Source organism: Cervus elaphus, chromosome 11 (genome assembly GCF_910594005.1).
Source record: "Cervus elaphus chromosome 11, mCerEla1.1, whole genome shotgun sequence".
NCBI classification, from domain to species: domain Eukaryota; kingdom Metazoa; phylum Chordata; class Mammalia; order Artiodactyla; family Cervidae; genus Cervus; species Cervus elaphus.
The window spans coordinates 37,548,269-37,565,061 of NC_057825.1; the positions used below are offsets into that span (position 1 = coordinate 37,548,269).

The 16,793-nt window shown below is 38.9% G+C and overlaps 1 protein-coding gene and 1 long non-coding RNA gene across 2 annotated transcripts; one reads left to right on the plus strand and one right to left on the minus strand.

Annotated features, from left to right (window-relative positions):
* Positions 1 to 41: 41 nt before the first annotated feature.
* LOC122703336 lies at positions 42 to 8,361 on the plus strand. The gene is made up of 4 exons (XR_006343461.1): positions 42 to 238; positions 514 to 1,250; positions 1,900 to 1,996; positions 8,306 to 8,361. It is a non-coding gene; the product is annotated as an uncharacterized LOC122703336 (long non-coding RNA).
* Positions 8,362 to 9,527: 1,166 nt separating this feature from the next.
* SNRNP27 (small nuclear ribonucleoprotein U4/U6.U5 subunit 27) lies at positions 9,528 to 16,793 on the minus strand. Its single transcript, XM_043917647.1, has 6 exons — positions 16,667 to 16,793; positions 15,600 to 15,720; positions 14,844 to 14,956; positions 14,057 to 14,136; positions 10,885 to 10,949; positions 9,528 to 9,923 (listed from the first exon to the last, which is right to left on the minus strand). Exons 1-6 carry the CDS (start codon positions 16,698 to 16,700, stop codon positions 9,869 to 9,871), a joined length of 468 nt encoding a protein of 155 aa, XP_043773582.1. The 5' UTR covers positions 16,701 to 16,793; the 3' UTR covers positions 9,528 to 9,868.

Consider the following 16,793-nt stretch of genomic DNA (forward strand, 5'->3'; position numbering starts at 1 on the left):
TGGCCAAGAGCTACAGAAAGCAAGCCACTTTGCCTGTCTCCCATTGGTGGAACCTTCCGACACCGCCCAGCTACGATGACGTCATCTTTGCCCTGGCTAGCGATCCCTGAATGGCTGGTGGTTAGATGCCGGGCTATTCCTACCCGAATCTGGCATTGCATCGCAGGGCTGACCCGGGCACCGAGCAGCGCTGATTCACCGACCCCGCCTCGGACCTGTTGCCGGAACCTGTCTCCGGGTAAAAGTTCCGGGGATCTGCTGGACGTCCCTAGAGTGGAAGCTGGCACCGCGCTTCACCTGGGCGCTCTGCCCTGCTCGGGTTCGGGGCCAGATCCCCGGGCCTGCTACCTGCGGCCCGGAGGTTCCAGGCTTTCCGGGGCCGAAAGCCCCGCCGACAGCCCGGTAGGGCGGTGGGCCTGGGGCTCCGGCTAGCGCCACGTGGCTGTAGCACTCGGCGGGGGAGGCTGTCTCGTGTTCAGTGCTCGCCACCCAGCGTTTTTTTTCTCTCTCCAGAAAGCACTGGAATCGTGAGGCTGTACACCCCGCCCTGAGTGCTGGCCAATTACTCCCTCCTGCGAGTGGATTTTAACAGCTCAGAAACTTCCCGTACCTGCAGACTGACGCTGAATTCTGAGATTTGTTTGACATCTCTTTCAGTCTTTCCTTCCAATTCTAGAGGAAAACATTCAAAAAGAATACTTCCTATTCAAGATGGCTATAAATGATGTTTTTGTGTGTGTGGTACCAATATAAATGTACGTAGAACAGAACTAAAAATTTTAAGAGTTGTTCCTTAAGCTTGAGACCCAAGTTACGCTGTTAATATACTGACAGCTCCATTTAAAAAAACTGAAATAAAACTCTTGGTAAATTGAGACTCCTGAATATAGAAATTAGTAAAAGCATGAACATATTTAACAAAGCTTTAAAAACGTTTATTGTTGCCAATATGTGAAAACAATAGCTTGTAAGGTAATTTACCTACATTATTGCTAATCCTCAACATAACCCCATTAGATAGGTTAATTATCTACATTTTGCACATAAGGAAACTGATGCCCAGAGAAGCTAAATGACTTTCTTAGACATCTATTCAGCCAGAAATGGAAACTGAACCTAGATCTGTTTCACCCAAAGCCCATACTATAGGTGATAGTTTTTCTAAAAAACAGGAATTAAGAACCGGATCTCCATGAGTCACAAACACTGACAAACACGGGGGAAAGAAAGAAAAACATGTAATCATGATGGTAAGTTTTAAATATGTCTTTCTTAATGGTTGATAAATCCATTAAACTCAAAAGAAGAAGAATAGAGTAACCCAGTCCTGACATATAGAACACATTTTCTGGTTTTAATGGTTAATTGGATCTAAAAGCTGATTCTTTATGGCAATTAATAAATACACTGAAGATAAAAGTTTTCAAAACACAAAAAGCTAGAATTGGGGATATAAGTTTATAAAAATTATGAAGATACTATTTTTAACTGCACGTTATTTGTAAAACAAATCTGAAAATAGGAATGAATATAGTTTTTACTGATAGTAAAAACACTGATTTCATTCTTAATTTTGGATTCTGTATACTTCTATATTTTCTCTTTGATTTTATTATGAACATTTAGCATCTCTTTATTCTTTCTCTTACCCTCAACTCTTTTTTTTAAAAAAGCCAGTCTTATTTCAAAATCATGATCCTTCCCCTGGAGTTAGCCTGATTGAAAATCATACTTATAAAATTAAAAAAGGAAAAATGGTTGAAATCTGAGTCAGATATAGCAAAGGAACCATTTATACACCGACAGGTTTAGCTTAAATTCCAAACAAAAATAAATTATATAATATATAAAATCAGAGAATTAAGACTAAGGAATGGACCTCTTTCTGTTCCCTGGCAGCGGAGGGAGAAATCAGTAATTCAGAAACACCAACTAGGAAATTAGTATCATGAAGAACTCCAAATAGTGTCTGATGCCACCTACTGGACATCAAGCAGTAAGTATAAAACAAAGGATTTTTTCTTGTTTTTCTAGCAATTATTTTATACAAATATATTACAATGACCAGTTAGATAATCTGAAAGTATAGATTTTGAAGAATTGAAATCCTAAAATGAAGAAGTGATTACCCCCAGCATCTAGCACTTCAAAGGCATTACACAAGCACTAACAGATGGATAGGCAAAACCCTCAAAATAAGAACTTGAAATTCCATAATGTTTTAACCTAAATTTTATGACCAGAATTTTAAGTAAAAAGCTATGTGAAATAGGATAAACATAGGCTGACAACAGTTTATATCCTTGAGGTATTAAGCTAAACTGATAGAACTGGAAACTAAAAATATATTGAAAATGGGAAGCACAAAAGACTGTATTTGTCAAATAATCTTTACTGTATTTTTTTTAAAAGCCCTAGTTTCCTTCCTCTGAGGGGTTTATACTCTAGGTGGGCAAAGGACAGTATGTAAATACCAGTGCTGAATGGCAGGTTTATTAAATGCAATGGAACTTCTGACAGACAGGTGCATTTCAGTTGAGTACCTCAGAGTGCAGAGAAGACAACTGTTGGTATTCTAATCCTTTAACTGTCTAAAAAGTTCCAGAACTGCTGAATGCTGAATTAAAAAACACTACTTACAATGACATTAAAATGAATTTTGTTTTCTAAGTTTCTGAGGAACTGATTTTATTTTTCGAAGTGTAAAAATCAGGACTGTGATTTACTGTCTTAGTATTAATCCCTTTCTTTGTGGCTACCTGGGACACTCTAACATAATGATATACAGTATCACAAAATTAAAATGTAAAAACCTTTAAAAACACTGATCTGCACAAGTTAATTACTCCACAAATATTTGATACTTTTAAAAACAGAGCAATGGCTAAACGGGTACACACACTACACAGAACACTATGCAGAAGTTAAAAAAAAAAAAGACGAGTATATATATATATATGCATGGAAACATCTCCAAGGCAGTGCTGAGTAAATAGCTGAGTTATAAGATGATCCCTGTAGCATATTATCTGTGTAAAAAAAACAAGAAACAAACCAAACACCTCAAACTGGGCTTTCCCCCTCATTTCTAACACTAAGTCTGCTACATATATATATATATATACACACACACAGGCATGCACGTCTGGAAGGAAACACTACAAAGGATTCACAGTGGATCAGGCCTGCTCAAAAGGGATTAAGCAGTCATGTTTTAAAATTTTTATAGGAAAAATGTGCTCATTTAAGAGTTGGATAACTAAAGGTTAACTTAAAAACTTAGGGAAGTGGAATGAAGTTTAAGTCAGAAAGAGAAAGACAAATATCACATATCACTTATATGTGGAATCTAAAAATAAATGGTACAAATGAACCTGTTTAAAAAACAAAAATAGAGTCACAGATGCAGAAAACAAACTTACGGTTACCAAGAGGAAAAGGGGGGAGGGATAAATTGGGGGACTGGTATTGACGAATTCATACTACTATATATAAAATAGATACGAACCTCCTGTATAGCACAAAGGACTCTACTCAGTACTCCATAATGACCTATATAGGAAGAGAATCTTAAAAGAGTGGATATATGTATAACTGATTCACTTTGCTGAAGAGCAGAAACTAACACAACATTGTAAATCAACTATACTCCAATAAAAATTAAAAAAAAACCACTGAGAAGTCCTTAAGTGAAGAAATGTCACTAGATTACATTCAGGTACAGGTATTCGTTGAGTGCTTTACTGGGTGCCAGGCACTGTGGTGCTGGGGCTGCAGCAGCTAACAAGACAGAAGCCCTGCTTCTGAAAGTTCAAGGACAGTAATACAGAGTGTGTCAGGCACTGATAGACTATAAGGAAAAGGAAACTGCAGAGGATGTGGAGAAACTGGAACCCTCACAAATTGCTAGTGGGAATATAAAACAGTGTGGTTGCTTTGGAAAACAGACAGTGCTTCAAAAAGTTAAACATGGAGTTTAACTATATAACCCAGTAATAGCACTCCTAGCTATATACCCAAGAGAACTGAAAACATTTGTTCATACAAAACCTGGATACAAACATCCATAGTAGCATTATTCATAATAGCCAAAAAAGTGGAACAACCCAAATTCCCATCAACTGATGAATTATAAATTACAATGTGACATGTGGGGGCTTCCCAGGTGGCACAGTGGTAAAAAACCCACCTGCCAATGCTGGAGACAGAATCGGGTTTGATCCCTGGGTTGGGATGATCCCCTGGAGAAGGAAATGGCTACCCACTCCAGTAGTCTTGTCTGGGAAATTCTACTGACAAGGAGCCTGGCTGGCTACATCCATGGGGTTGCAAAGGGTCAGACACGACTGAGCATGCACACACACATGCACACACATCCACAGAATAGAGTATTATAAACTATAAAAAAGGGATGTGTGTGCGCTAAGTCCCTTCAGTCATGTCTGGCTCTGTGCAACACTATGGACTGTAGCCTGCCAGGCTCCTCTGTCCGTGGGATTCTCCAGGCAAGAATCCTGGAGTGGGTTGCCATTTCCCCCTCCAGGGGATCTTCCCAACCCAGAGACTGAACCCAAGTCTGTCTTCTGCACTGGCAGGCGGGTTCTTTACCACTGAGCCACCTGGGAAGCCCTTTAAGTACTGTTTATGATACAAGATGAATGAATCTGGAAACACTGCCATGCAATAGAAGCTAGACACAAAATGTCACATATTGTGTGATTCCATCCATTTGAAATGTCCATTTACATGAAAATGTCCAGAATAGATACACCTTTAAAGACAAAGTACATTTAGCGGTTTCTGGGGTGGAGGGTAAGATGGATGGGGAGGGATGAGAAGCAGCTGTTAATGAGCATGGAGTTCCTTTTGGGGATGATGAAAATATTTTAGAATTACTGGCAATAAATACATAACTCTGTCAATATATTAAAACCACTGACTGGTATACTTTTATTTATTTCTGGCCATGCCACATGGGGCTTGTGGGATATTAGTTCCTGCAAGTTAGTGCAGAGTCCTCATCACTGGACCGCCAGGGAAGTCTCTGAAATGATATACTTTAATAGGTTGAATTTTATTTCAATTTAAAAAAAAGCTAAAAAAAAAAATAATAAAATAAAATAAAATAAAAAAAGCTAAATAAAAAAGAGTAAAACAGGGTAAAAGGATAGAGAGGGAAGGGGAGGCTGTTGTTTTGGACAAGGTAGTCAGGAATGACCTTATTTTAAGCAGTGACCTGAACAATATAAAGAAGCTAACCATGTAAATTTGAAAGGTGGGAGGAGGGAGAGGAGGGATATTCCAGGAGGAAAGGCAAGTAGGAAGACTCTTAAGGTAGATGTATATCTATTTTTAAGGAACAGCAAAGAGGCAAGTAGTGTGGCTGCATGCAGTAGCAAGGGGTGAGGCTGCAGGAAGCCACAGTCCAAACTATACAGATGTGTTGACCCACAATAAGGACTGGTCTTCACTCTAAATGATAGAAAGCCATCAGAGCCAGAAGCAATGACCAGATGTACATTTATAAGGTTCACTCTGCTGCTAGGTAGAGAATAAACTGAGGCAGAAGGGAGGGAAGGAAATCTATTAGAGATGGCTTCTGTTAGTATAGGTGGGTGAAAAATGGTCAGATTTGATGTACATCTAATCACCACAATATACACTTTAAATATCTTAAACTTGCATTTGTCAATTATATCCCAATAAATATGGGGGGAGAAAGTTGTTGGATTCAAAATATACTCTGTTAGAGCTGAAGGGATTTCTAATGAATCAAATGTGCCACACAGGAGAAAGAGAGGAGCGAAGGATGAGCCTAGGGAGTTTCACTCTGTGCAAAGGTGTAAATGGAGAGGCCACTCACTGAGATGGGGAAGCCTGAGAGAAGATGACTGGGCAGGGAAATGAGAAGTCAATTCATCTTAAATTTGAGGTGCCTACTAATCCAAGTGCATCTACAAGACTGGAATTCAGTGAAACAGTAAGGCTAGAAGTATACAATGGAGAGCCACAGCAGAAGACATTTGACGCTTTGTGAAGGGATAACTCACCAGAGGCAGACAGGAGAGTCTAGGGGTTGGGCCCTGGAGCACTCTGACATTTGGATACTTAGAAGATTTGGCAGAATTTATGTCTTCTGAGAGGAGCAGCCTGTTAGAAGAAGACAAGAATGCTCCATCTTTGTTATTCTTACAGAATCAGATGATCTGATGGATAAAAGTTCCTTCAAAGCAAGACCTGATCTCATCTCTAGATCTTTAAAGATTTCTTCCTCTTCCATTTCTTTGGTGTTAGCTCACAGAGAGTGAACCTATTGCTCTATTAGGTATTCTCAGATTATTTCTTTACAAAGTATGCTGCCTTGAGGATCTCAAGTTAGTGTGCTGAAATGACAATCATACCGAACACCACACTAAAATGACAATCTAAATACCCATTGTTTGATTTGGAGCATATTATTTCATTCCAGAAATTTTAGCTTCCCAGTAAGACAACTGGGTGTGCTTTTCTTTAGATGTGCACAAATGTGATCAGAAACAGTCCTTATCGCAGATACTTTACAGATAGGCTGTATTTCGGAGGGTCAGGATATGGGAATCTACTCAACTCACTTGGCAAAAAGTCTAAGCAAAATAACCCAACTGCTTGGGGTAGTGACACTTGTGCAGTGGGTACTACAGGCTGTACAGCTGATGTAGCACATTTAACCAACCATAACTGCTACCCTTAAAAAAAGAGGCAATAAGGTTTCCCTGATGGCTCCGTGGAAGAGAATCCACCTGCCAATGACAGAGACACAGGTTTGATCCCTGATCCGGGAAGATCCCATGTGCCGTGGAGCAGATAAGCCTGTGCACCGCAACTACTGAGCCTGTGCTCTGAGCCCCAGAGGCACAACTACTGAAGCCTGTGCGTCTTGGAGCCTGTGCTCCACAAGAGAAGCCACTGCAGTGAGAAGCCCGTGCTTCTCACCACAACTACAACAACTACAGCTCACCACAGCTACAACAACTACAGTTCACCACAACTACAGGGTAGCCCCCACCCTCTGCAACTAGAGAAAAGCCTGCAGAGCAAAAAGACCCAGCCCACCCAAAAATAAAATAAATAAAATCATTAGAAAAGGAGTTGGGGATGGACAGGGAAGCCTGGCGAACTGCAGTCCATGGGGTTGCAGAGTCAGATACAACTGTGACTGAACTGAACTGAATATTACCTACTCTGATAAGAAACAATCTTAAGATGTGGTAGTAAGTGAAAAAATAGGTGCAAAATAGAGTGTAAAGTTTGCTTAAATTTGAGTAATAAAAGACACATATACATATAAATTATATGCTTATGTATTCATGGAATATCTCCAAAAGGATACAGTTAGCACATCATATTGTGTTCCATGTGTTTATATTGGTTACTCAACACTCCCCCCACCCCCCGCCAAATTAAAAATCTAGCCACAAGCCTCAAATATCAGTGAGACAGGAAACAGAATAGGTAATGGTCATTAGAAAAGGAGATTCCTTCAAATAAGAAAAAGAAAAGCTTGCTGAAAGACAAATGGAGCCAAGGTTTGAAATTAGTATTTCAGAAAAGAAATACACAGGGCTAATACAGTCTAAAAACATACATCTTCCTTAGAAACTAAACAAAACCAAATACCATTATTTTAACCATCAGACTGGAAGCTTAAAAAAAAAAAACCAAACACTCAATACTGGTACACGTATACAAAACAGGAATGCTCATACTTTACTGGTGATGCTTAGGTGTTAGCCTTCTAACCATACATGTATCAAAAGCCTTAAGCATGCACATAAAGGGTAAAGCATGCACCTTTCTCTTACCCAGCAATGCCACCGCCAAGAACTGAAAATGAGCAAATAAGGCAACAAGTACAAAAAGATACACGCAACAGGGATACTACTTCATGGATGTTGTGTTTTGCTTTTTTTCCCTTACAACCTAAATAATCTACTCATAGCTTTAATTATAACAGCAAATCTTGGAAGGGAAGCCAATGTTCACCAATAAAAGATTAGTTAATAAATTACCGTATAACCAAGTAGCTACTAAAACCTAAGTTTCCAAAGAATTTATAAGAGCATTTAACAGACGTTCATAGTACACGGGAGAAAAAGGATTAGCAAAGAAAGCAGCATCCGGTCTCTTTGGCTAGGGGCAAGAAATATACACCCATAGGAGCCTGGAAATATAAATACCAAAATGTTAACATTCTGGGGGTAGATTATAGGTGATTTTTGGTTTTTTTCCCTACCTTCTGATTTCTCCCAAGGTGTTTTTTATTTAGATAGGAATACCAGACCACCTGACCTGCCTCTTGAGAAACCTGTATGCAGGTCAGGAAGCAACAGTTAGAACTGGATATGGAACAACAGACTGGTTCCAAATCAGAAAAGGAGTATGTCAAGGCTGATTATTTAACTTACATGCAGAGGACATCATGAGAAACGCTGGGGTGGAAGAAGCACAAGCTGGAATCAATATCAATCAAGCTGGGAGAAATATCAATTACCTCAGATATGCAGATGACACCACCCTTATGGCAGAAAGTGAAGAGGAACTAAAGAGCCTCTTGATGAAAGTGAAAGAGGAGAGTGAAAAAGTTGGCTTAAAGCTCAACATTCAGAAAACTAAGATCATGGCATCTGCTCCCATCACTTCGTGGCAAATAGATGGGTAAACAGTGGAAACAGTGGCTGACTTTATTTTTGGGGGCTCCAAAATCACTGTGGATGGTGACTGCAGCCATGAAATTAAAAGACGCTTACTCCTTGGAAGGAAAGTTATGACCAACCTAGACAGCACATTAAAAAGCAGAGACATTACTTTGTCAACAAAGGTCCATCTAGTCAAGGCTATGGTTTTTCCAGTGGTCATGTATGGATGTGAGAGTTGGACTATAAAGAAGGCTGAGCATTGACAAATTGATGCTTTTGAACTGTGGTGTTGGAGAAGACTCTTGAGAATCCCTTGGACTGCAAGGAGATCCAACCAGTCCATCCTAAAGGAGATCAGTCCTGGGTGTTTATTGGAAGGACTGATGTTGAAGCTGAAACTCCAATACTTTGGCCACCTGATGCGAACAGCTGACTCATTTGAAAAGACCTTGATGTTGGGAAAGATTGAGGGCAGGAGGAGAAGGGGACGACAGAGGACGAGATGGTTGGATTGCATCACCAACTCAATGGACATGAGTTTGGGTAAATTCCGGGAGTTGGTGATGGACAGGGAGGCCTAGCGTGCTGTGGTCCATAGGGTCACAAAGAGTCAGACACGACTGAGTGACTGAACTGAACTGAATAAGCATGTATTGCTTTTTAACTGGGGAAATACAGTATTGGGGCAGGGGGCAAAAAACACAGAAGACACAAAAAATCCAGTTATATTTTTTCAATATTCTAACTTTTAAACCTATGAAGAATCATGATATCTAAATCTATGGATGAAAAAAGAAAATGTGTAGGGAGATCCTTTTTTTTCTAGGTATAAAAATATCAAATACAAAAGGGTAGAAATTATTGCTTTATTTGAGAAACTTACTTCCAAATCACTTTTATGTATTTTAAAAAGTCATAAAGAGCATCCAAGAGAAAAACATATACAGTTTCCATAGGAATAAGGACAAAAAAATGGGGTTGATGACTGCCCCAAACGATATTTCCTAAAGGAAAAAAATGTAATATTTAACTTTTTTTTCTTGAGGCAGGGTAAGTGAACTACACACATCATAAATAAAATTTTCTTACTTTACAAGGAGGAAGGACTGTGATCCTGTTTTTGATGTGTATTAAATACAAAAATCCACTGTTCTTAAGATGAGGGAAAAAACATCATTCTTCAACAATTCAGCTCATGCAATGAAATCCAAAGGTCTGTTGAATCCACCTTTTCGATTCATGTACTGCCTATGATGAGAAAATTTATTTATTAAAAAAATTGTGGGTTTGTCTTATAAAAGAAATAATCATATGCTTCAGAAGTTAAAACTATAAACTATTTCTAAAATGGCAACGTCTAGGGCAATAAGTATTCAAAGTCAAAATCTAAACAAAAGTATGGAAATACATTTTCATATTATTTGGGAAGATTCTACAGACTTAAAAAAAAATCAATTGAAAATCCATATTTAAGTAACACTAAACACCTACCAAGTTTAAGGAAAACAGAAGTGTTTCAAACGGGTACCTATCAAGCAAATCTGATTACACACTGTACTAGTTCTCCCCATAAGACCTTATTTGAAGGTAATTTTACAGTGGACTGTTGATTCTAGTATTTTAACTCACAGCAGTCTCAAATCACACCATTCATATTCCTAAATTAACTGAAGTATTAGTCTAAATTAACTGAAGTGATAAATGTAGAGAAAAAGACAACGTTTGAAGATGTCTTGACTTTCCTGTTCATGCACTGAGATTTCAAGTATGGATTGGTTTGTTTTGTGGTATTAATAAAATATGCCTATACTTAACAGAAAGGCATTTATAGTTGAAATCCTTACATAATCAATTTAGATAAATAATTCAGGAGGAATCTATTTTAAAACCTATAATTATAATGAAATTAAAGTCTAAAGACTTGAGATTATGCTATTTTGAAGAAAGAACTACTTATAATCTAAAATATTTAAGCCAACTACCCTTTCTCTGTAATAGTTTCTGGTTCACAGGTAAATTTAAAATTATTTTAACATACAACAATATAAACAAGGAAGATTAAATCAAGGAAAAATATGGAAACCTCACTAAAGTAAGGGATTGTATAGAAAACTGCTACATTTCCAGAAACATGATTATCCCAAAACCAATTCTTTCCCAAGCATATAATTTATATTAGTTCAAACGTAATAATGGCAGCTATGCATACCTATACTTTCTCTTCTGAGACACATTTATGGCATAGGCATTTACAGAGCCATCCACCTTTTTCCCCTGGAGAAAAGCAAGAAACAAAAACCAAAACACACACACAAACAAACAACACACAAGAGAAAGAATACAGTAAATGACTTGATCAAAGAGCTGGATTCCACAGACCTCTTTAATGGCAAGATTCATTTAAGCATGATGTAGTCCAATGACTGAAAGAATTTTCAGATCCTGATGATATCCCAGGAACTCCCAAGTGTTATAACTCTGTTCACATTTTTAGTCACATATAAGCAAATACCAATATTCAAACCACCAAACGCTCATATGTATTATGTGCAAGGCATGCAGGGAAAGTAGGTAGCAGAGCCTCACCTTTTCCGGTCAGAGCATTCTTCAAAACCAAATACAAGTTATGGATATCTCCTCTAGAAAAATTCACATTCACAAAAATTTAACTTATGACCTGAACTGGTGGGATTCTCAATCAGTCACCATTCGTACATAATCCCATTTCTTGCATAGGCTTTGAAATTTTGATTTTTAAATCAAGAATCAGGGTAACAGGTACTAACGTTGTATCACTTGTATCTCAGACTTTCTTCTTCATTAATTCCTTTATGGGTCTTCTGATTCAGCAAAATGAACTCACCACTTTCTGTTCCTCATGCCTAAACTGCCTTCTTAATGCCCATCCAATCTTCAACCCTCTGATTCTTGTGCATTCTTCAAGGCCCAAGTCAAATGACCCAGCTGCTAGGAAGAGCTCTCTCCTCTAACTCCCACAGAATGTTAACTGTGCTTTCCTCACAATTCCCTCATTTTCTACCCTCCAATTATCACAATGTCTAATCATGATGATAACATCTACATGATCACCATGTGTAACATCACACTGTTGTTGTTGTTTAGTCACTAAGTCACATCCGACCCTTTGCAACCCCATGGACTATAGTCTGCCAGGTTCCTTTGTCCATGGGATTTCCCAGGCAAGGATACTGGAGTGGGTTGCCATTTCCTTCTCCAGGGGATCTGCCCCACCCAGGGATCAAACTCAAGTCTCCTGCATTTAGCAGGCTGATTCTTTACCACTGAGGCACCAGGAAAGTCCATTAATCTTTTTTACTAAGTTCAATTACTAAAGCCTAACTGATTTTTGAAAACTATTTGTAGAGTTGTATATTTTCAGCTCTCTTCTCATTTACATGTTGGAATAGAAAATTTGTCCGTAAATAAACAAAACCAACTTTGAAATTTTTTAGAATGTTAAAATAGAAGGGAAAATAAGTGACTAATTTGGCATTTGAAGAGGTTCCACCATAGAATGATGATGAAATATTACAAGATACACATTACTGAAAAATACAAATGAGCTGAGAAACTATAACTGACAGTCCTGAAGCCAACTGCGTATGAATTAACATCCTTGTTGATGTCATTAAAAAAACAACTGACATCATTTGTTCTTGTGGTACTCCATAATTTTTATGGAATCTATAAATTCTCACCTAATTTTTCCTTTATAAACAAACATCTTCAGCACAGACTACATTTAAAAGTAGTGGTTCCATCTTTACATCTGATTCTCAAGAATTCTAAACATGTCAGGCAATAGTAAAACCAAAAAAAAAACCCCAAAAAACCAGGAATTCTAATAAGGTCCTTCACTATTCTTCTAAAAACAGTGAAATTTAGTTGTCTCATTTTGAAAATATTTTTATTCATCCAATATATGTATTAATAAACCAGTTTACTTACAAAACCCTCATTGGAATAGCAAATAAGGAACTGGTATAGTCAAGAAAAAAACCTGATATAGAAATTGCATTAAATTTAAAATGGGGTTCACATAACCATTTGTGAGAATCAAAGAGCTCATTCTTAATTTTCTCACCTCAAAACAGTCATGCCTCTGGTAATCCTCTTAGGCCACACACTGTCATTTAAAAAATACACGGGAATCCTACAGAATAACATTAGTTAGACGCTCTTAGAGCATCTGCGATTACCCCACTCCATTCATGACATAATGGAACACAAGATTAGGGGAAGTGGATTACTTTTGACACCTCTCCTCAGAGATTACAACTTCTACTTGCAAAATGAAAAGGACTTAAAATTCTATAAAGAAAGTTTTAAAAATATATTTTCTCTCCACACACACTCTCCTTGTCTATTCTTAATAGTTTCCTCTATCCTCCCTTCTCTCTTCATTCAATTTCCTCTCTCCCTCCATTTCCCCTTTGCTCTATTTCTCTCTACCCCATCTCCCACTCCACAACCCTTCCCTCTTTTGCCTCCCCACCTCCTTATTCTTTTCAATACGATGGTCAGGGCTAGAGAGCATTCAAATTCCTGTCAATCCCTCTTCTTGAGTTATGAGATAGCAGCTGCTTTTCATTCTGTTTCATAGCACTTCCCTTTCCTACAATCCTTTCTTTGGTTAACCCTATCAGCCTGACACCTCAGAGTCATCACTGACTACTCACCTCCATTCCCACCACCACTAACTCTTGCTTCTGAATTGTTCTCAGTATTCCAGCCTCTCTCCTCAGGTCAGACCTTCATCATCTTTCACTGCATGACTGGGCAGTACTCCCAGTCTTTTGTTTGTCCTCCATGAGGTCTCAGGTCATCTTTCTAAACATACATATATTCTGTTGCTCCCTTGCTTAAATACCATTGCTTCCTCTCATCACCAAAATAATCAACTTATATTCCTCAGTATGGCTAAGGATATCAGCCTTCCGTGAGTTGCCTCCTACCTCTATTTCTAGCCCCATCTATAGTCATCAGCCCATCAACACCCTTTCTCTAGTCACTGAATTTGAACCTCCTCCAATACTCTATGCTGCTTCACGCTGACAGGGCATCTCTGTGAGCTTTTCCCTCTACTTCAAATGATCTTCCTCCTCTTCTTTGTCTGATCACCTCTACTGGCCCTTTAAGATCTAATTCAAATATCCCAAGCAAATACTCCTTGAATTCCAATGGCAGCCCACAACTTCCTCTCTTTGCTTTCAAATCCCTTCACACAAATAGTTACTGTTTTCTAACAGAATAAACTTGTTATCATTGGAAGAAATTACAAGTGATAGTAAAAGAATATTGAAAAATGGGGCAGATCAATTCACATTAAGAATACTTGACTGGCTACATGTTTTACTTACTTTTGTGGAGTCAAAGGAGGCAAATCCCATTAACTTCATCATTTCTATTTCTTCCTCTGTTTTGCCTTCTAAGTCTTCCTCTACAAAAATAAGTGATACATTTTAAACTTATTTTATACATAAAAAAGAGAGCTGGCAATAGATTAATAGTTGTTCCACTTTACCAGCAGAGAATATACTAAACAATTAGCTAAAGACTTGAATTTAATGAAAAATCCCTCAAACTGGATAGAATATAACTTAAGGTGCAAGGAAGAAGTGTGGTCTCCATCCTCCATTGTAAGAGATTGCTTAAAAGGATATGCTTGGCATCTTTAGGAAGGACCACCTTCAACATCAGTGAAGAGACTTCCAAAATAGAATATTTTCATGTTTTTAACTGTCCTTCCTGTATCAAGAGCACCAAATTACTAGTAATTAGGGTACAATTAAAACAAAATCTCAAAACCATATGCAGTGAACACTATGTGTGTGTGCACTCAGTCATATCTGATTCTTTCACAACGGCATGGACTGTAGCCCGCCAGGCTCCTCTGTCCATGCGAGTTTTCAGGCAAGAAGAGCAGAGTGGGTTGCTTTTTGTCCTCCAAGGGATCTTCCCAACCCAAGGATTGAACATGTGTCTCCTGCATTGCAGGCAGATTCTGTACTACTGAGCCACTGCGGAACCCCCTATTGAATACTGTCAAAAACTTAAATAGCTAAATGTTCAAAAATTATACTTAATTTCTTAATTGAATTTCTAAACAAGGCTGTACATTTCCTACAGTTATTTATCTAATATTACCAGTTATCTGACGTTCTTTGCTCTTTGTTTCTTTTGTTTCTTTCTTCTCCTCATCTCTTCTTTCTTTCAGTCGAGAAGGGGAAGGAGATGTGGATCTATGTCGTCTTGGAGACCTAATATTTAATAAGGAAAGATGTCAGAAACAGAGACATACCTGGTGACTTGTGTTGACGAGCACAGATATACATGAGTGCATGAAAGGTAAAGGCTGAACAAAAGCCGTACTCCAGAGGTAGGAATTTGTTCCCCAAAGCAGAATGAGGAAGAAAGTTCTGCCTAGGCCCTGACTATTAACAAAAAATTATTCATTGTTTAATTATCAGTTACACTCAGTATAGCTAGGCCAAAAACGTTTTTGTAAGGCAGAAAAAAGAAAACAAAAGTGTATTTGATGGTTATTAAGAATCAGAGTCCACTTCTAAGATTCTTCCAAGATCTCACAGTCTTGATTATATGGTTGACTAAACTATTATCACCAAAAGTTTATAAAAAAGTAAGACTATAATATACAAACCGCTTATTTCTTACTCCTGCTAAGTGCTTTTCATGTATTATTTCTCATTTACTCCTCAAGGCAACTCTACTATATAGAATGTTATCAACCCCATTTTACCAATGGGAATGTTAGGTTTAGAATAAAGTGGGATAAAGTTCCGCTGATGTCATGAAACCGTAAGTCCCTTTGTAAGCGATAACAACAAAGTCAAGAGCAGCGACTACGCAGCTGTGGTAAAACTTCTGCTCTGCTGCACTTACCTGGAACGCCTTCTGTGTGGGGAGCGAGAGCGGCTTCTTCTCCGATCTCGCTCCCGGGACCGGGACCTTTCTCGGCGCCTGCGTTCTCTTTCCCGGGACGTGGACCGGGACCGCCTACGCTCTAATAAAAACAAAATTGCAGAGTCGAAAATTACCTCAAACATCTACTGGATGCTGAGCCGGCCAACAGTAATATAATGCAAGCCATTTCTAGATGTCACATTTAAAAAGTAAAGACACGAGATTAATTTTAACAGTATAGATTTAACCCAAACCACCCACCACCATTTCAACATGCATTATATATATATATATAAAAACACATATTCTTTTTATCCGCACTAACCAAGGAAAACCGCTGTGTTCGACACTTAAACATCAGTTCTCAATTCGGATTGAGAACTTGTTAAGTGCTCAATAGTCCTCTGTGGTTCGAGGGCTCATTTAACTTTTAAGATAAACCCTGATTAGCTGAAGGTGATAGAAACCAACGAGGGGGCAGAATCGAGGTTGTATGTGAAATCTTCCCCTCTCTCCTTTAGGGGGCTGGGGCCAGAAGTCATTAAGAGGTGAGCACCCTGAACGCAAACTCTTAAACGTCGATTTCCCTACTGTAAGCTGGGGAGGAAACCCTGAGCACTTAAGAACCTGGCGGCAGCACATGTTGAGCGCTACGGTGTGTGGCATCCATTCTCATGTTAGCTTTTTAATATTTACCCTAGATGTCTAATTACGGGAATTCGGACGCAGGAGGGCTGGATGACTTGCACTCGGTCACCCAGAAATTGGAGGAACCATGGCCTGACTCTAAATTCCCAAGCCACAAGTACAACAAAAGTTATTACAGGAAGCTGACAAAGAGTCGGCCAAACACCAGTTGGGTAAAAGACTGCCTTCAAACTGGAGGGCTGAAAGCGTGTAGGGCCCAGGTCTTCGTTCCCAATAGACCCCCTCTCTTCTCCTTAGAAGAGAAGGCTCCCCCCTGTCCGCGGCCCTTAGACTGGGAACCAACGTGGAAACGAATCTCCAACCGAGCCCCAGACCCTCAGAGTCTCTTCTAGACTCACCCCTCCGTGGGGAGCGGCTACGGCTGCGACCCATTTGGAATCCTCCAGTACAAGTCGACCCGGAAACGGCTGTGCAACAACTTCCGGGAGGGCCGGGAACCGAGCTTTCACCGCCGACTGGGAAACG

Bases quoted from the DNA above. Each gene is read 5' to 3' on its own strand.
- SNRNP27 (XM_043917647.1), bottom strand. From the start codon at position 16,700: ATGGGTCGCAGCCGTAGCCGCTCCCCACGGAGGG. The intron at 14,957-15,599 runs GTAAGTGCAGCA...ATTAAATATTAG, and splicing joins CCACACAGAAGGCGTTCCAG to GTCTCCAAGACGACATAGAT. The intron at 10,950-14,056 runs GTAAGTAAAACA...GCTTTTCTCCAG, and splicing joins CCTCCTTTGACTCCACAAAA to GGGAAAAAGGTGGATGGCTC.